This window comes from Vidua macroura, chromosome 20 (genome assembly GCF_024509145.1).
Source record: "Vidua macroura isolate BioBank_ID:100142 chromosome 20, ASM2450914v1, whole genome shotgun sequence".
NCBI classification, from domain to species: Eukaryota; Metazoa; Chordata; class Aves; order Passeriformes; family Viduidae; genus Vidua; species Vidua macroura.
Genome location: NC_071590.1, coordinates 975,878 through 995,424, shown reverse-complemented (window position 1 = coordinate 995,424; position 19,547 = coordinate 975,878). Strand labels below are relative to the sequence as shown.

General features: G+C 57.7%; 1 protein-coding gene across 1 annotated transcript; it reads right to left on the bottom strand.

Moving 5' to 3' along the window:
• Window positions 1-2,259: 2,259 nt before the first annotated feature.
• On the bottom strand, window positions 2,260-11,900 carry LIMK1 (LIM domain kinase 1). Its single transcript, XM_053995380.1, is given in 18 exon segments — window positions 2,260-3,317; window positions 3,410-3,567; window positions 3,999-4,054; window positions 4,154-4,310; window positions 4,396-4,461; window positions 4,560-4,619; window positions 4,731-4,862; window positions 5,025-5,111; window positions 5,191-5,374; window positions 5,447-5,475; window positions 5,477-5,632; window positions 5,714-5,819; window positions 6,219-6,241; window positions 6,243-6,411; window positions 6,488-6,597; window positions 6,970-7,108; window positions 9,849-9,945; window positions 11,759-11,900. Coding segments are annotated over 18 exon segments (1,938 nt in total). The 5' UTR covers window positions 11,817-11,900; the 3' UTR covers window positions 2,260-3,166.
• Between the last annotated feature and the right edge of the window lie 7,647 nt (window positions 11,901-19,547).

Genomic DNA, 19,547 nt, shown 5'->3' with positions numbered 1-19,547 from the left:
GCTGCTGCAGAGCCACACAAAGCCCCTGTTCCTGAGCCAGGGGAGGGATCCTGTACCCAGCGGACAAAGGTGGCTCTGGGGACAGGATCAAGCATGACAGACACCCTGCAGAGCCACGTGCCAGATGCAGGATGGGAGATCACAGGGATGGAGGACAGGAATGATCCCAGGATGTCTCTAGTCCAGCCTCTGGCTGCGGTGGAAAGGGCTCCAGAGGATCCCAAAACCATTGCCTGCTCACCACTGGAAAATCCTCATGTGGGGGTGAGTCTTCCTGTGGCCGGGGATGGGGACCAGGCCCCATGTCCCCATGGAGCTGGACACCCCAGCCAGACCCCTGTGACCCTCCTCCAGCTCCACACATCCCTATGGAGCTGGGTGCCTTGGTGGGATCCCAAGAATCCTTTTCCATCTCCACACATCCCTGTGCAGCTGGGTGTCCTGACTGGTCCCCAGCACCTCTTCTCCTTGCACATCTCAAGCCTCATGAGGACCCTCTGCCCATTACCCCTGTCACAAGATATCCCCCAGGAGGGTCCTGGCAGCACCAGTGCCGACCTTGCCAGGATTCTGGGAGAGCCTGCCCTTGCTCCTCTCCCCTGGAGTCCCAAACTTCCCCACGAGGAAGGTGACAAACCCACATCCGATGGCTCATGGCTGGATCTCTCAGCTGTGCCCTTGCCAGAGCCACTGGTGCCTTTGGCCACCCCCCTTGGTGGGGACACGTGGCTCCCCACATGCCACCATTCCAAACTGGGGTCAGACATGGGCAGGACCCTACCAGAGACATCCCTGGGAGGGCACAGAGCAGGACCTGGGAGGAGACAGTAGACGCAGTGGCAGCTCTTGGTGGCCTGTGACGTGGTCTGGGTGGCCCTGTCCCTTCTGGGAAGGGATGGCTGGAGGGGACAGCCAGGTGCTGGTGATGGGATGAGCCCTTCCCACAGGCTGGGTGAGGCTAGACCAGGGCTGGATTTGGGCACAGGGTGCTGCACACCTCTGGAAGGGACTTTCGAGTGACAGTGACAGCATGGGGCCACTGCAGCTGTGCCAGAGCCACCTCCCTGCCTGGCCAGGCGGTGTCCCAGCTGGTGGTGTGGTCTGGGATGAATTGGTGATCACAGGGGTGACTGAGTGGCCACTTGGTGTTGTGGCCAGCTGCTGGCTCTTGCCCCAAGGGCCACCAGCAAGTGTCCCAGTGGGTGTGGTGTCCCTGGCACCACCAGGCATCCCTAGGTGAGGGGCTGGGGGAGGGGGGTCCCCATGGATTTGGGGGTTCCTACTGCAGGGCTGAGGGTCTCCTGGGGTCCTGCTCTCCTGTGGCAGCAGGGGACAGGGGACTGTGGTGTTTCCTAGGTGTGATGGCACAGTGAGTCCCTCACCCCAGCATTCCCAGGGAGTGACAAGTGTCCTGCTCTCAGGGCGAAGAATCAGCACAGTGGGGTGTCACCAGGGGCAGTGTGGTGTCACCAAGGAAGGCGTGACAGCCTGTGACACCAGGCAGGGTGCTGGTCCCTGTCCCTCACAGGGGCACTGGGGAACAGGCAGTCAGGAGCCACCCCAGGAGGGGGGTCAGAGCCACTGTCACTACATCCCCTCCATGTCCCTCTGGAGCAAAAAACCATGAGGTTTCCTGGTGGGGGTTCCAGCCTGGATCCTGGGACCCCTTCAGGCTCCTTCTCCAGCTGCAGCATCACTGGGGACATCCTTGGGGACATCCCCCCAGTCCCATCCCTTCCCTGTCACCCCCACCTCAGATCTTTGGGTTCCAGCTTCCAAAACTCACCATCTCCCAAGGATGGAGCTCTCCCACCTTGGAGACCTTAGTTTGCATCCAAAAGGTGCTGAGGACAGAGGGACAGCACGGGAGGGCCATGGCCTACCCCAGCATGAGCCACCTCACTGTTCCCTGGGGCTGCTTTTACACCAAAGGCAAATCAGCTCCATGGCACCGATGGTCAGATGGCTCTGTCACCTGCCTGTCACCACCCTGCCATGACAGTGGGAATGGCCACCAGGCCAGCGAGGGGACACAGCACTTGGGGGCCCTGGTGACATAAGCAGGGATGGCACCAGTCCCAGGGCTGGGGGCACCCACAATGGGGTGGGGACAGTACAAAGGGGGACAAGAGTACTGCCCCCATGGGGGTGAGCTAGCTGGTGGGTGCCACCACGGCCAGTGCCACAGCCCCACCCTGGGCAGAGGGACCATCCCCTCCCCACGCCCCGGGGGAGGTGAGCGATTGCCAACAGGCCGGGCAGCGAGCGGGGAAGGATTTATTGACTCACGGCTCGGGGTACATCACAGTTTGAGCTCCCTTCCCGCCTCCACAGAGGACGTCACCTTGGACTTCCCAGGCAAAAGTGCACGGAGAGGCTTCACAGTTTGATCCCTTTGGGAAAGCAGAACCGAGGCAGTGACAAATGGCAAACGCTACGTTGTATGAAAAAATAATACAAACTCTTCTCTTTAAATATCTTACAGAAAAATGAACCTGAATAAAGAGCATGAAAAGCACCGCGTGGCGCAACCCCCTGGGCCCTCCAGGGCAGGGGGACCGAGATGAGCCGCAGCCCCACGTCCCTCTGGAGCACCCGGCGTGTCCCCAGGGCTGCGTGGTCAGGGCTCAGCATGGGCAGCAGAGGCGTGGGGGTGGCAGGGACCGCTACATGCCTGCCCCCACACCATGGGGGTGTCGCCCACGACCCCTCGCTCAGCCGGGGGTGCCAGCAGCAGCCTCAGGGGCCAGCCGAGGGCGTTGCTACGAGGGTGCCCTGGGGGGCCGCGGGGTCACTCCTGTGTCCAAGTGCAAGTTCACAGAAAGCCAAGGCACCGCCGCAAGGCCGCGGCTCTGTCCGGGGGAGCCCGGGGGCTCGGGCGGGGGCAGCCCCGCTGTGCAAAGGGGAGGTGAGCCAGGGTGGGGGACACGGGGACGGTCCCCCGCGGTGCGGCCAGCCGGGCCAGTCCTGGTGGTCAGAGCTACGGCGTTGGGTGTGCCCAGGGCCATGCAGCCCCGGGGAGATCCGGCTCCCCAGGGTGGACAGCAGGGGTTGGGGCACGTCCAGGGGCCCGGGGATCCAGCCCCAGGGTGAGGCAGCCCCGGGAGCGGCTGGTGGCGGGTGCAGCTCCTTCTCCCGCGGCTGCAGAGGCATGCGGGCGGGGGCTCTACCGCGGGGCCGCGGGCAGCATCCCCTCCCGCCGGTGCGTCTCTCCGAAGGCTCGGTCCAGCTGCTCCAGCTGGGAGCTCAGTGGCAAGTGGATCTCCAGGTGCATGCGCAGCGTCTCCAGCCACTGCTCCAGCTTGGCGAAGGACGGCCTGAGCAACAAGGGGGACACGTGGCAGCTCCAGTGGCTCTGTCCCCACCCCGTCCCCCGCCCCAGGGACCCCTGGGGATCTCCATCACCCACCGCTTCTCGGGGTCCAAGTCGCAGCAGCAGACGGCGATGGGGAAGAAGCTGGGGGGGCAGGCGGGGGGGCAGTAGCGTTCCAGGAAGCCCCGGACGTTGAGGCCGAAGTCGGTGGTGCGGGGCAGGTAATCGGGGTCGGCGCTCACCCGGCCGATGATCTGGGGGTAGTGGCAGGAACGGGTGGGCTCAGCACCAAGGGGGAACCTCAACTTCAAACAGGGACCCCTAAGCCCCAGGGGGGAGATTTCCAAGCCCCAGGAGGGAGCCCAAACACAATGAAGAAACCCCAGCTCCAAGGGAGAGACCCCAACAGGGAGACCCTTAACCAAAGGAGAGAGGCCCCAACTCCAAGGGAGGACTCCAAGTCTAAGAGGGGGAACTCAAGCACAGTGAGGACCTCAACCCTAAAAGGAAGATCCCAACCCCAAGGGGGAGAACCTTACCCTGGAGGGGAACCCAAACACCATGAGGACTCCAAGCCCTAGGGGGACCCCAAGCCCAAGGGGAACACCCCAACCTTGGGAGAGTGACCCCAAACGCCATGAGGACCCCAGCGCCCATGCCAGACCCCAGCCCCAGGGGCACTTGCCTCGCATAGGACGATGCCGAAGGAGAAGATGTCCACCTTCTCATCATAGCTCCTCCCTGCAGACACAGGGTCAGGCCACGTCACAGGTCCTGTCCCAGCCCCACCAATCGTCCCCTGCCTGGGGACAGAGCCCTGGCTGGTCACATTTCCCTCACCATTGATCATCTCGGGGGCCATCCAGTAGGGGTTCCCCACCACTGTGTAGCGTTTCTTGCGGTCCGGTTTCTTCAGGTTCTTGAGATGTTCAGGCTGGCTTTTCTCGTCCACCATCAGCCGCGCCAGCCCGAAGTCAGCCACTACCACACTCTTGTTCTGGGGGGCACAGGGAGCAGTGAGTCACACAGGGACTGAGAGCCCCAGCCAGGCTGGGGAAGGCCAGCACGAAGGTGGGACTCACCTCCCGCACGAGGCAGTTGTGAGAGTTGAGGTCGCGGTGGATGATGTTCATGGAGTGGAGGTAGGCCTGTGGGAATAGTGGGCTGAGAGCAGGGGCACACCTACGCCATGGTCCCCCCACTCACCAGTACCTGTCCCACCCACTCATCCCATGGTGGCACCCACCATGCCAGCGGCGATGTCCTTGGCAAAGCTGACCCGCTGGCTCCAGGGGTAGTGGCTGTCCTGGGGGGCAGGAGGGGGAATTTGCTGGGAACTAGAAAAGGAAGAGGGGTCCCCCAGCCCCATTGGGGCTATGGGGTGGTGGGGGACCAATCTGCCTCCCCCAATGCTCACCATACTCTTGATAAGGCTCCTCAAGGTGCCCCCTTTGATGTACTCTGTGATGAAGTTGAGCCTCTTCTCCTTGTAGAGCACCCCGATGAACTTGAGCACATTGGGGTGCTCCAGGCAGCGCATCACCTTCACCTGCAGGAGACCCCCCCAGTCCCGTGTCCGTGACATCCCAAGGCTCCCACACCCCCTGGACAGAGCTGCTGCCTGTAGGCTCAGTGGGCAGGGCTGCACCCACGGGGCTTGGTCACCCTTGTGTCCCTGCAACCTGGGGGATTAGGGACAGGGGACCCTCACCTCCTTGAGGAAGGTCCTCTGCGTCTCCTCATCGAAGCGGATCAGCTCCTTCATGACCATCACCTCGCCCGTCTCCCGATGTGTCACCTGGCCGGGAGTGCAGGGACTCAGCCATCCCCCTCCACCCTGGGGAGCCAAGACCCCCGCCCTTGTGTCCCCTGCCCACCTTGATGGCCTGGCCGAAGCAGCCCTTGCCCAGCACCTCTCCGTGGATGAGGTCCGAGGGGCGGAAGATGCGGTGGGCACGGGACACGACGCGCAGGGACTCGGAGCGCCCAATGTCCTTGCGCTGGGATGCGGGAGAGCCCACGGAGCCCGAGCCTGGGGACTTGTCCGTGCTGCAGCTCCTCCTGCAGGATGGATGGCAGAGGTCAGCACTCGGGGGGGGGAGCCAGCTGGGGTGGGAGCAGGGGTGGCCTTACGTGACAGCACGCTGGCGCATGGCAGCGGGGGTCCCCACAGGGCACAGGGGCTGGTGAGCGCAGGGGGCTGCACAGGGCGGGCAGGGGGCTGCCTGCCAGCCCTGGCTCCTGGCCCAGGGGCTCATGGGGGTCATGCTCGATGGTTAGCTGCAGCAAGCGGCTCGTCTCCTGGATCAGCAGGTCGATCTGCACAGGGAAATGACAATGGGGCGGGTTTGGGGACGTGGTGGAAGTGGGGCTGGCTGGGGTGTGACAGGGGGACCGTACCTCGTCCAGGGGGACGTGGCCAATGGGGGTCCCGTTGATCTCCAGGATGCGGTCACCAACGTGGATGGAGTTCTTCATGTCAGGGCTGATGCAGTCCGGGTCCACCCTGTGGGGATGGTGGGGTCAGAGCCCTGACACTGTCACCATCAGGGGGGTGTGCTAGGACACTCCCAACGGGTGTGTCAGACCCCACTGTCACCTCCTGGACAGGGACATGCTGCCACAGTCTCCACAAGCCACCCCAACCACACAGGGACATGTGTAGTACCCAGAGCCCACTTTGGCATATGAGGCAGTGACAGCATGGCCAGGGGCACACCAGCACAGCCCCCACAGACCCCCTTGCAGTTGGGGACACGCCACCCCTGGACAGTGAGGACAGCCCAGCACCACCCCTCCTCCTCCCACCCCAAAAGGTGTCCCTGGGATGGATCCCAGGGGCAGAAGGGGCACGGGATGCCCCAGCCCTGGGGAGGGGACGGTGGCAGAGGGGACAGGGACGCACTCTCGGACGCGCACGGTGCGCGGGGTGCTCGGTGCCGCAGCCCTGGTCGATGGAGACGGAGAAGCCGCGCTTGCCATCGGAGCAGGCAGGGATGGACACGAGGGTGACGGTGTGAGGGATGCGGGAGGCCGGGGAGTCCGGCAGGATCTGCTCGATCACTGGTGTCACCACCATCTGGTAGTAGCAGTGGCCGCTGTGGGGAGCAGAGCACGACGGTGGGTGGGGGTGCCGGGGGACACGTCCCCCCGGTCTCCCCAGAGCAGACGTACCAGTAGAGCTTGGAGCGCTCCACCAGCGCGTAGGTGTCCCCGTCCCCGATGAAGGCACGGCAGTTGAGGCAGCTGAAGCACTCAGGGTGATACTTCTGCTCCCCGGCCACCTGTGGGCAGTGCCATCAGCCCTGGGACCCCCTGTCCAGGCACCGAGGCAGGGCCGGGGCTCGGAGGGGCCTGGGAGCACCCACGGGTGCACTGGGGCCATCGGTAGGGCAGGCTGAGCCATGCAAAGGTGGGGACAGAAGTGCCACCAAGCTGGAGGTGGCTGCACGAACATCTCCCACCACCCTGAGCTTCTCCCCTGCATTCCCCAATCCCAGCAAGGCCCTCCAGGGTCTCCTAAAATGCAGACATCATCCCTGACATGCCCAGTGGTGCTGGGGGTCTGCACCCCTTTCCCACCTCCCCTGCTCTTCAGGAGCTCAGCCATGGCACAAGGCTCCATGTCCTAACCCTGGGGACTCCGTGGTACTCACCATGACCAGCCCCTTGGTGATCTGCTCGGAGCAGCCGTGGCACAGCTCCCCGAAGCGTGCCCAGTAATCCTTCTTGCAGTACAGGCGCCCATCCTTCTCGTAGTACTGGTGTGACAGGGAGGCCCCGCACTCGCAACACCTGCGGCGGGGATGGGGACACCCTTGTCACCTTGTCCCTGCTGGGGACACAGCCAGTGCTTGCCCACTCCACAGCTCTCTGGGCAAGCTGCTTCCCTCACTTCCTATGTAGCTGCAGGGCCACTGCATCAATGTGTCACCATCCCCAGGGTGACAGCAGGTGATTCCAGAGGTGACAGTGCAGGCTGGGGCTGCAGGGACACGTGGGGACACTGGGGTGGACAAGGGAGGGGACGTGGGGCAGGGAGAGGCATGAGGAGGGAAGCGCCAGCCCTGCATGGATGTGCCAGCCTGGACAAAGACACACAGAGGGATGTACCAGACTGGTGACAGACACGCCACCCTGGTGACAGACGTGCCAGCCTGGCACAGGTTTACAAAGGGATGAGACAGACTGGTCACAAGCGTGGCAGCCTGGTTACGGACAGAGGGACATCCCACCCTGGTGACAGATACACAGAAGGGCATGTCTCTCTACCCATGACTGGGGTGACATGCCAGTCTGGTCACAGACATACAGAGGGAAATCCCACCCTCGTCATGGGTCTGTTACCCTGCTCACAGATGTGACAGCCTGGTCATGGGTGCACAGAGGAACACGTCACCCTAATCATGGACACAGGGATGTCCACCCTGGTCACAGACACACACAGGGATGTGCCAGCCTGGTGAGAGACGCACCAGCCTGGTCATAGATACGCAGAGGGATGTGCCAGACTTGCCACGGACATGACACCGTGGTGACAGACGTGCCAGTCTGCGTGTGTCTCTGGCACAGACACACAGAGAGATGTCCCAGCCTGGCCACAGATGTGCCAAGCTGGCACAGACACACAGAGAGATGTCCCAGCCTGGCCACAGATGTGCCAAGCTGGCACAGACACACAGAGAGATGTCCCAGCCTGGCCACAGATGTGCCAAGCTGGCACAGACACACAGAGAGATGTCCCAGCCTGGTCACAGACACACATAGGGATATGCCAGCCTGGTCATGGATATACAGAGAGATGTGCCACCCTCTGTGGGACAGATGTGCCAGCCTGTTCAGGGACAGAGGGACATGCTCCCTTGGTCACAAACTCCCTACCCTGGCACTGACAGCCAGAGGGACATGCCAGCCTGGCCAGGGACATGCCAGCCTTGGGACAATCTGCAAGGGACACAGGGGTGGGGGAGCTGCTTGGGGGCTGGTACAGGGGGTGACAACAGCAGGGTGTGCCCAGGGTGCAGAGGGGCCTGTCAGTTTTGGGATACAGCAGCAGGGGTGCACATCAGACTGGTGCAGGAGGGGACAGGGGGTACCAGAGAGGATTTGTGGGGGGGTGTGGGAGTGGCTGGGGGGTGCAGAATGGGAGCTATAGAGGATTTCCTGTAAGGGAGCGCTGAATGGGTGCAGAGGATGCTGGGGGAGGGGTGCAGGGGCCTGCAAGGTGGGAGAGCCTCTTGGGGAGGGGGTTGAGGGATGCAGGGGGAGCTGTAGGGGATTTCCTGTAGGGGATTTGCAGGGGATTTTGCAGGGATGCTGCAGAGTGCAGGGGCTGCAGAGGGGGTGCAGGGGGAGCTGTAGGGGATTTGCATTACCAGGGTGTTGGAGGGTGCAGGATTGCTGCAGGACACTCTGCAGGGGATGCCGGGGGGCTCCCGGGGACTGTCGCAGTCCTCCCCCCGCCCCTGGCCATGCAGGTGGAATACCAACCAGCGGTGACTTCACGGCGCGGTGTTTCCCCACCCCATGACGTCACCGCTCGAGGACTCCCCCTCCGATGGCGCAGCACAAAACCTCCCCTGGGCTGGGGGTGGGGGCGGGGAGGAGGAGGAGGAGGGGGGGGGGAGGAGGAAGGGGAGGAAGAGCAGCACGGGGAGAAGGAGAGGGAAAAGGAGGGGGAAACGTAGGACAAGGGGAAGGGGAGGGGGAGAAGAAGGGGAGAGGGAGAAGAGGAGGAAGAAGAGGAAGAGCAGGAGCAGAAGGAGGAAGACTTTCAGCAAGCCCAGCGCTGCCGGAAGCCGCTCATCTGGGGGGACCGGATCCATCTGCGGCCCCGTAGTGGCTTTGCTCTGGCTGACGGCCCAGAGAGGGGGAGCCGAGCATGGGGGACACAGACTGAGCCCCCCGGGGTTCCCTGGGGTGCAGAGCCCGTCCTGACCCGCTCCCACTTCAATCCCACTCCCACTCACTTGGCTCCAGTGCTCAGGACGCGGCTCTTCCTCAGCACCCCTGCCAGCATCCTCCTCCACCGACAGGGACACACCCCGGGGACAACCCTGGGCACCCCCAGCCCCACAGGGAACCCTGTCAGGTCCTGAGCACCCCTGTGCCCCCCCGACCCGGGCCCTTTCTCCTTCTCCTTCTCGGGGCTCCAACAGCTGGAGCTGCGGGGAGGGCTGGAGTGAAAGAGGAAACTGGGAGGGAGGGGGGCGGGTGACATCAGCCACACACGCCCTGTCACCCGGCAGGAGGGGACAGCGAGGGACAGGCAGCAGAGCCCTCTGCCAGGCCTGGCCTCAGCCGGAGCACCCCCATGGGTGCCAGGAGCCACAGCCACGCTCCAGCGAGTGACACCGCGAGGGCCCCACGCATGTCCCTGCCACGGCTGGAGGGAGCACCATCCCTCTCCCTGCAGAGCAGCCCACTGTCCCTGATGCCATCCCGGTGTCCCTAAGGCCATCCATTCCAGTGTCCCTGACACCATCCATCCCGGTGTCCCCAGCACCGTCCACCCCAGCATCCCCGCGGGTCCCACCTGAAGCAGTCGGCGTGCCAGTCAGCCTTCAGTGCCTGCAGGTACTGCCCATCGTAGATGCCCTGCCCGCAGCTCGCACACACCGGCAGGTCGGTCCCTGCAGGCCGGGGAACACGAGGGGACGGGGCTGTCACCCCTCCAGCCAGCCCCGGCCGCGCACAGCAGTGGCCGGGATGAAATCCCTCCGCCTGGGGTGGTGAATTCCATCCCTGCCCATTGATCCCACAACGGGTCAAGGTCGGTCGTGGCACCTACGGCCCCAGGGCTGGCGACAGGGCAGGGGTGGGACGGGGGCACATGGTGGGTGCAGGACGGGGGCAGAGGAGGCAGGATGGGGGCACAGAGGGTGAAGAGGGACAGGATGGGTGTGCCAAGGGATCCAGGGAAGATGGCGGGGTGTGGGATGGGTGGTGGGTGCATGGGGGGGACAGCAGGATGAGTGCTGGGGGGTCTTGGGGGACAAAGGGGGTGCAGAGTGGGGGCACACAAAGGGGTGCAGAGTGGGTGATGGGGCACGCACGGTGCAATGGGGGGACACAGGGCGGTGCAGAGTGGGTGATGGAGGATGCAGAAGGACACACAGGGATGCTGGGTGATGAATGGGGGGGACAGAGGGATGCTGGATGGGTGCTGGGGGATGCAGGAGAACACAGAGGGGTGCAGAGGGTGCTGGGGGATGCACAGTGCATGGGGGGACAAAGAGGGGTGCAGGGTGGGGGATGAACGGGGGACACACAGAGGGGTGCGGGGTGGATGCAGAGGTCCTGGGGATGCAAGTTCTTGGGGGGGTGTGGGGAGGTACAAGGGACCCAGCGAGTGCAGAGGGGAAGGAAGGCATATCTGGGATCTGGGGGTGCAGGAGGGATGCAGGTTGGAGGGGATGGGGGCTGCAGGAGGGGCACATGGAGTGTGCAGGGGGAGATGGGGAAGTGTGGGGATGCAGGGGGGATGTGGAGGGGCAGGAAGGGATGCAGGCTGGACAGGGGTGCAGCAGGAGATGTGGGGTGCTGGGAGGGTGCAGGCAGGGGTGCAGGCTGGGGGCATGGTTATTGACAAGGAGGATGGGGGAGATTTAAGGTTGCAGGGGGGAATGCAGTTGGGTGGCAGTATAAGGAAGGATGGGGGAGAAAGAGGCTGAACTGGGGGAACAGGGAAGATCTGGGGGTGCAGAGGGGATGCAGGGTGAACAGGGGCCGTGCCAGGACATTTGGGGGTATAAGGAGGATGTAGGGTGGATGGGGTGCAGAGGGATGCAGGCCAGGGGAGTGATGTAGGGTGGGATCCAGGGTGACATTTAGAGGTGCAGTGGAGGATGCAGTGGATGATGTGGGCTGGCTGAGTGAGAGGTGCAGGGGGTGATTTGCGGGTACAAGAGGGATGCAGGGTGGCTGGGGAGCGCAGGGGACATGTGGGGGGCACGGGGGATGTAAGGTGCGGGACAGGCGTTTCAGAGGGGGATGTAGGGTTGGAGGGCGATGCAGGGAGGCTGTGAGGAAGCTGCACGCTGGCTGGGGGGCACGGGACGTCGGGGCGCAGGGGGGACGCAGACCAGAGAGGGATGCAGCGGGGGATGCAGGGAGGGATGAGGGATGCGGGCTGGGTGAGGGCGTGCAGGGAGGGATGCGGGCTCACGGGGACAAGTGGGGATGCAGCGGTGATGCGGGCTGGGTGGCGAGTGCAGGGGGCATGCTGGGGGTGCACGGCTGCGGGACGGGGATGCCGAGGAAGATGCAGGGGCGCGGGGACAGTGGGGCGGTTGGGGGCTGCGGGGACGATGCGGGCAGGACGTGGGGGGGGGGGCTGCAGGGCGGCGGGAGGGTCCGCATGAGGCGGGCTGAGGGGTCCCGGGGCCCGAGCGGCGGCGGAAGCGCTGAGTCAGCCGGGGTGGGGGGGCTCGGAGGGTCACGCACCTTCGTCCTCTCCCATAGGCTCGTCCCTCCAGGTGCAGCACAGCAGCATCAACCTCATGCAGGCGCGCTGGCGGCGCCGCGCCGCGCCGGGCCTGTGGCGGAGGCGGTGGCGGTCCCCGCGCGGGCGCAGCCCCGGTCGGGCCCCCCCCGGCCCTGCCGCTGCCGCTGCGGCTCCGGGCGGGACCGCGGCGCCGGCACCGCGCCTGCGCGGCCGCGGGGGCGGGGCGGGGCCGCGGGAGCACGGGGCGGGGCCGGGGCGGCACGGGGCCGCGGGGCCAGGGTGGGTGTGGTCTGGCGGGAATGGCGATGAATGGCCGCGGTCAGGGGCGGGCCGAGGCTCGGGGGGCACGGTCGGGCCCGCGGGGTGCGCCGTTCACGGGGCCAAGGGGCCGTCCTCACCCTGCGCTGCCCATCGCGGGTGTCCCCGCACACCGCGGTGTCCCCAGCTGCGCCAGGCCAGCCCCGTGTGCAGGGCACGGGTGTCGCCACACCCACTACTGGCCATCGCGGGTGTCCCCCCGTGCCCCAGGCCGTCACTCTGGTCAGGGCGCAGCTGTCCCCCATTTGCCTTGGGATGTCACCGTGGGGCATCACATGGGGGTGTCTCTCATTCCCCACATTGTCACCACGGGATAGAGCATGGACATCTCCCTGCATCCCCAGGCCACCACCATGGCAAGGGGCACGGACCTCATCCTGGGTCTCGGGCTCGTGGGCTAAGTTATGGAGGTCCCCTTCATTCCCCGCACTGTTACCACGGGACAGCACATGGATGTCACCCCTGGGCTGTCACCAAGGGCAGGCACAGCACGGTTGGTCCTCAAGCTGTCACCGAGGCACAAGGCACGGACATTTTCCTGCACCCCCAGGCCCTCAGTACGAGTCAGAGCACAAACCTTTTCATGGGTCCCAAGACTGGCACACTAGGACAGGGCAGAGACGCCCCCGAAACCTCAGGCCAGGGCACAGACCTGGGACCCTGTCTTGTCATTGTGGGAAAAGGCATGGGCAGCCCCTAGGTCCAAAGCTGTCCCCCCACCCCTCCCACGTGTAATAAAAAGGTCTTTGTTCATCAAAACAAACATTGAAAGAAAATAAGAATTTAAACTGAATAGAGAATTTCAGACTGTGAGAAGAGAAAGAGGAGAAAAAAAAAAAGGGGGGGGGTTTGATAAACAACAAGTATTCTGCTTAAGAATTGTGCAAATGCAGCTAGCACAGAAGACTGTGTAACTAACTATATACAAGCTAACTTTTAGGCCAAGGACAACCGGCAAAGAAGATAAGGAGCCTTCATCCCTATGATCACCAAGGGCAGAAAGAAAAAGGACCCCCTAGCAACCAATTGCACCGGCGCAGAGTACATAGAGAGAAAATACGTCAACCGAAAAAAAGGGGGGACTATAAAAACAAAAAGGTCAAAGGGGGAAGGTGCGCCGTGGCAGAGTGGAAACTCCCCGGCTGCCCAGCGCTGTTTTTTGCTTAATACCGCTTGCTTAATAAATTCTTGTTAATTGATTTATCTATAATTAGCCTCCCCAATTGAATTTGTCTATAACAAATTTGGTGCCGTGACTCGGATAAGGGCAAACAGGCAGGAATTCCTAATCAGGGAGGCGCCCCGCTGCCTTTTCAGCGGCCCTGGTGCAGGCTTTTCCTTCTCGGGCCCTTACCGACGAACCTAAATTCGGTATTAAGCAAAAGGGATACCGGTAACCCCGCAATCTTTGTGCACGAAGCCCGGGCGAAGACGCAGGACAGCGTGAGTATAAAAGTGGGATCTGCTCGGTTGGGGTTGGGATCCCAGGACATAACGTACGAGATGTCCTTTTAGGACGAGGCAAGTGTGGACCTCTAAGTAGTGCAGTTTCCAGACCCCGAGAGGGGCTGGGCCACGAACAGGGGGCCGCGAGTGTGTGTGTGTGTGAAGGTGTCCTGGAAGATGGGACAGAGGAAAAGCAAGCCCTCTGATTCCATGGGGACGGGGACCCCGGTAAAGTTTCCCCAGATACCACCTGACAGTCCATTAGGTTTAATAATAAAATCTTGGGATGAATACCCTTCAAGAAAAGGGAAGGATAGGGCAAAAATGATACATTATTGTATGGAAGTATGGGGAGGGAAACAAATCTGTGGTGATAATTTATTTTGGCCAGTGTTTGGAAGCTTCGAGGACTGGATTTGCCAGGCATTAAACATTTATGTAAATTCTAAAGAACCTTTTGATATGGAAGAGCGCAAGTACGCTGCTCTCTGGATAGTGGGGGAAACAAGAGCAAAACTTTTTGCCTTAAGCACCCAGGGAGAAAAAAAAAAAGAAAAATAAAAAGCCTGAGGAGGTTCCAACTGCACCCCCTCTACCATACATACCTCCCCCTCCTCCACCTCCACCAGCACCACCAGTAGTCTACCCCAATTTAGATCAAGGGGGGGATCTTGAAAACCAGGAAGTAGAAGTCCTGGAACCGGTCCCTGAGGAAAATCGTCGTGTTACTCGTAGCCTAACAAGGGGGAAAAGCGAGAGGGAAAGGCAAGCTCTATATCCATTAAGGGAAGTAGCTTTGGGAATGATCCCTAATCCTAATGCTGGTCAGCAGGGACAACCAGCCCAAATTCCAGGAATAGGTTATGTGGAGGTACCTCTTAATTCAGGAGATGTGAGGGAGCTCAAGAAAGAAATGGGACATCTATTGGAAGACCCCCTCGGAGTTGCAGAGCGGGTGGATCAGTTTCTGGGGCCCAATGTGTATACGTGGGACGAAATGCAGTCAATACTGGGGATTTTATTCACATCTGAGGAGCGAGGGATGATCAGGACGGCCGGTCTGAGGATTTGGGATAGAGACCATCAGGCAGGACCCCAAGCAGATACTAAATGGCCTTTACAGCGTCCTAATTGGGATAAGCAGGATCCCCTGCATAGGACACATATGGCAGACTTAAGAACAATTCTTATCCAGGGGATCAGAGAATCAGTCCCTAAGGGGCAGAATGTGAATAAAGCTTTTTGTGAGAGTCAAAAGAAAGATGAGGACCCCACGGAATGGTTAGGACGGCTCCGGAGATCTTTTCAGCTGTACTCCGGAGCAAACCCTGACACTCCGGAAGGACAGATGTTGTTAAAGACCCAGTTCGTGGCCAGAGCCTGGCCTGATATTAGGAGAAAATTGGAAAAGATTGAGGATTGGCATGGTAGAGGCCTGGATGAATTTTTGCGGGAAGCTCAGAAAGTGTATGTACGGAGAGAGGAGGAAGGACATAGGAAACAAGCAAGAGTGATGATGGCTGTGGTACGTGAAGGGCAGAGGGGAACGCTTAGTCAGTTCCAGGGAAGTAAGTTGAAGGGCCAGAAGGTAGAAGAAGGGAGAAGAGAAAAGGAGAGTGGACAAGGAAGCTGCTTTTATTGTGGTAAGAGAGGGCATTTTCGGCGGGAATGCAGAAAAAGGTTGGCAGATGAAAAGCAATTCAAGGAAGATTGAGGGGGTCAGGGGCTCTATTTGCTGGGGACCCAGGAAAAAAACAGAGCCCCTGGTAAAACTAAAAATTGGTCCCCAGCAGCAAGAATATGAGTTTCTTGTGGACTCAGGAGCTGAGAGGTCAACGGTTCAAACCCTTCCCTCAGGGTGTAAATTATCAAGAGAAACAATACAGGTAGTCGGGGCAAAAGGGGAAGCCTTTAAAGTGCCTGTAATCAAAGACGTGATTTTTGAAACCAGCTCCAAAATAGGTATAGGGTCACTGTTGTTAGTTCCAGAGGCTGACTATAACTTACTGGGACGAGATTTGATGATTGAATTAGGAATTGGAATCGACATAAATGACAAGAAGCTAAATATTAAATTATGTCCTCTTCGGGTAGAGGACGAACAGAAAATTAACCCTGAAGTGTGGTATACCCCAGAAAAAGCAGGCCGATTGGACATAAAACCTTTTGAGATAATATTAAGAAATCCTGAAGTCCCAGTTAGAGTTAAGCAGTACCCAATTCCAAATGAAGGAAGGAAAGGGGTCAAACCTGAAATTGAAAGATTAAAAGCACAAGGGTTATTAGAACCCTGCATGTCCCCTTTTAATACTCCTATCCTTCCTGTTAAAAAACCCGATGGGAAATACAGTTTGGTACATGATTTACGAGAAATTAACAAAAGGACTGTAGAAAGATTCCCTGTAGTAACTAACCCTCATACTTTATTAAGTCAGTTAGGCCCCGAAAATCAGTGGTATAGTGTTATAGATTTAAAGGATGCATTTTGGGCATGTCCCCTTAAAGAAAGTTGTAGGGACTATTTTGCCTTTGAATGGGAAGACCCAGACACCCACAGGAAACAACAACTCCGTTGGACGGTACTCCCACAAGGGTTTACAGAGCCCCCTAATTTATTTGGCCAGGCACTGGAGCAGCTGCTTACAGATTTTCAGTTGAGAGAAGGGGCTGTCCTGATTCAGTATGTAGATGACTTGTTAGTAGCTGGGAAAGAAGAGGAAATTGTCAGGGAAGAGAGTAAAAGATTACTCAATTTTCTAAGCCTGAAAGGACTCAAAGTGTCAAAATCCAAATTACAATTTGTGAAAAAGAGGTGAAGTATCTCAGACATAGACTGAATCAAGGAACGAAGAAACTAGACCCAGAAAGGGTTAAGGGAATCTTAGCTATGCCAGGGCCAAGGACAAAGCGGGAGGTTAGACAGCTGTTAGGACTGTTTGGGTACTGTAGACAATGGATAGAGGGATTTAGCGGGAAAGTAAAATTCCTATATGAGAAACTAACAAAAGAAGGCTTGCTTAAGTGGACTTGGGAAGATGAGGAAAAACTACAGGACCTCAAGGCAGAATTAGTAAATGCACCAGTTCTCAGTCTTCCTGATTTAAAAAGGCCCTTTTATAATATAAAACCAGGTGATAAGGTGTTAATAAAAAAACCTGGAAAGAAACCTCACTAATCCCAAACTGGGAAGGCCCCTATGTTGTTTTACTTACTACAGAAACTGCAGTCAGAACTGCTGAGAAGGGATGGACACATGCGAGCCGAATAAAGGGACCGAGTACTGCTGCTGCTGCCGAAGACCCCTGGAGAATAACCAGCCAACCCGGAGATCTTAAGGTCACATTTAAACGGACTTAATGGACTCAGTAAAAATTGTACAAACCAGCTGGTATAGTGAGATATTGGACTATTGATATCCTATAACTGATGATTTTAGAGTCTATTGTACAAATAAGGATTGTGATTGTTACCCTTTTGTATGCTATATTTGTAAAATCTGCCAGGAACGGTGGTGGGTCCATAGTTATAGAGGCACCCCTCCTAGGGGTATTTGTAAAGGGTGTTACCAATTAGAAAGAGAACTGACAAAGTCAGTCCTAGAGATTGGAGAAGAGAACGGGACCCTACCAAGGGAATCCCAAGAGTGGTGGGAGGTGTTTACTAAGGGGGCTAGGCCTGAAAATTGTTGTTACCACTCTAATGAACCAATTCCCCTAATTGTTCAAATTATAAAAGGGAATTGCCAGAAGACTTTACCTGGAATTCAGTGTAATTCACCGCAAGTGAAGGATAAGAATTGGGAATCATTCAAAAAGAGGCAGCAAAAACAGAGTAAGGGTCCTCCTGAAGAATATCCTTGCTGCCAAGAAGATGGTACACCTCGCGGCTCAAAGCAACCGGGTCGGCGAGCGAGGCAGAGGGATAAGAAGCAGTGGAGGAAAAAGCCCTCAAACTGGGACAATTCAAAGGTATTTCAAGAACTGCCTCAAGGATACTGATCTCCCAAGGGTAAAGGTGAGCCCGGCAATAACATGTCAAACCAAACAGTGGGAAGGGGGAAATAATGATAATCAAGTTCTGGGGCGGTTTGGACTCCACCCTTGCTGGCAAATTCTGTACATATTAGTTATATGTTGTACCTGGCCTGTACAAGGGGACTATGCACACCAGCCATTTAATTGGACTCTGACCAAAATAGACCAAGGGAAAGTTGTTAAGCAAAATGCCACCACTGTAGCTCCTACTTTTTTAGTTACTAATGAGGACTTGGTGAACTCTGTGTGGGGATGGAGTAAACCTGACTTCCATGCTATCTATTGGTGTCCTAGCTCCAATCCTGGGAGGGGATATTGTAATTACCCTGGGGAATATCTGTGTGGATATTGGGGCTGTGAAACCATAGCAACTGCCTGGGCTGTCACCCATCCAGATAAATTTTTACAGGTCTCATGGTATCCTAAAGGATGCAAAGTTCCATGGTATGGCACTCAAAGAGAAATTCTGTATATGGGGAATTGCAGGTCCTTGAAAATACAGGTGCTCAACCCCCTGGACCCAGGATGGCTGGTAGGAAAAACTTGGGGAGTAAGGTGTTGGGAACCGGGTAAGGATTGTGGAGGGTACATTCAAATAAAAAAAAAAGGAAATCCTACCACATGATCCTCTACCCATAGGCCCTAACTCTGTAATTGCTGAGGAGGAGTTAACCGAGACAGCTATAGGGACCAGTGACACCACAATGCCCGGAAACAGGACCCTCATACTCCCGACCCCGGATCCCCAGCAAAGTACCCTTTGGAAACTTATGCAGGCAGCGTATCAAGTCCTCAATGTAACACGACCTAACATTACTGAACAATGCTGGCTGTGCTTTGATATTAAACCTCCTTTCTATGAGGCAGTAGGGCTCAATGAGAAACCCAAGCGAGTTAATGGGAGCAATCCGCCACAATGTAACTGGAAAGACCCCCAAACCCAAGGGATAACTTTAGCAGCAGTAACTGGAAAGGGACGATGCATAGGGAGAGTCCCGTGGCAAAAGAAACATTTGTGTAAAACAGTCAGTAAAGCACAGCATAAGAGTAACCCGGCAAAATGGTTGATTCCAGCCAAAAATACTAAATGGATATGCTCCAGGGGGGGGCTTACACCCTGTATTGCTCTTTACCTATTCAACGAAGTCTCTGAGTTTTGCATACAAGTGGTAATAGTCCCTAAAATAATTTATCATCCTGAGGAATATGTGTTTAATACTCAAGTCACTTCTGAACATCACTTATCAAAAAGGGAACCCTTCACAGCCTTGACAGTGGCCACCCTAATGATTGTAGGTGGAACAGGTGTTGGCACCGGGGTGGCATCATTAGTAAAACAGAATCAAGAATTTAATTCCTTGAAGATTGCTGTAGATGAAGACTTAGCCCACATTGAACAGTCGATCTCAGCCCTTGAAAAGTCTGTAAGATCCCTGTCAGAGGTAGTATTACAAAATCGTAGAGGATTGGACTTAATATTCTTGCAACAGGGAGGATTATGTGCTGCCCTTAGGGAGGAATGCTGTGTGTATGCAGACCACACGGGAATTGTGAGAGATACAATGACTAAACTAAGGGAAGGCCTCGAACGGAGAAAGAGGGAGAGAGAGTCACAGCAAAGCTGGTATGAGACTTGGTTCAACAGCTCCCCTTGGCTTACCACGCTACTATCAACACTTGCAGGTCCTGTGATATTGTTGTTACTAGGTTTAACTTTCGGACCTTGCATTTTTAATAAAATCATAGACATTGTAAAAGGAAGACTAGAGGCAGCTCATCTAATGCTTATTAGGGAGAGGTACGAAGCATTGCCCAGGGACTCAGAAGTAGATGAAACCCTGGTCTTAAGCCACCAAGAGTTAAAGCGTTTTAATGAACAAATTGGTAAAGAGAAAGAGGAGGGATTGTAATAAAAAGGTCTTTGTTCATCAAAACGAACATTGAAAGAAAATAAGAATTTAAACTGAATAGAGAATTTCAGACTGTGAGA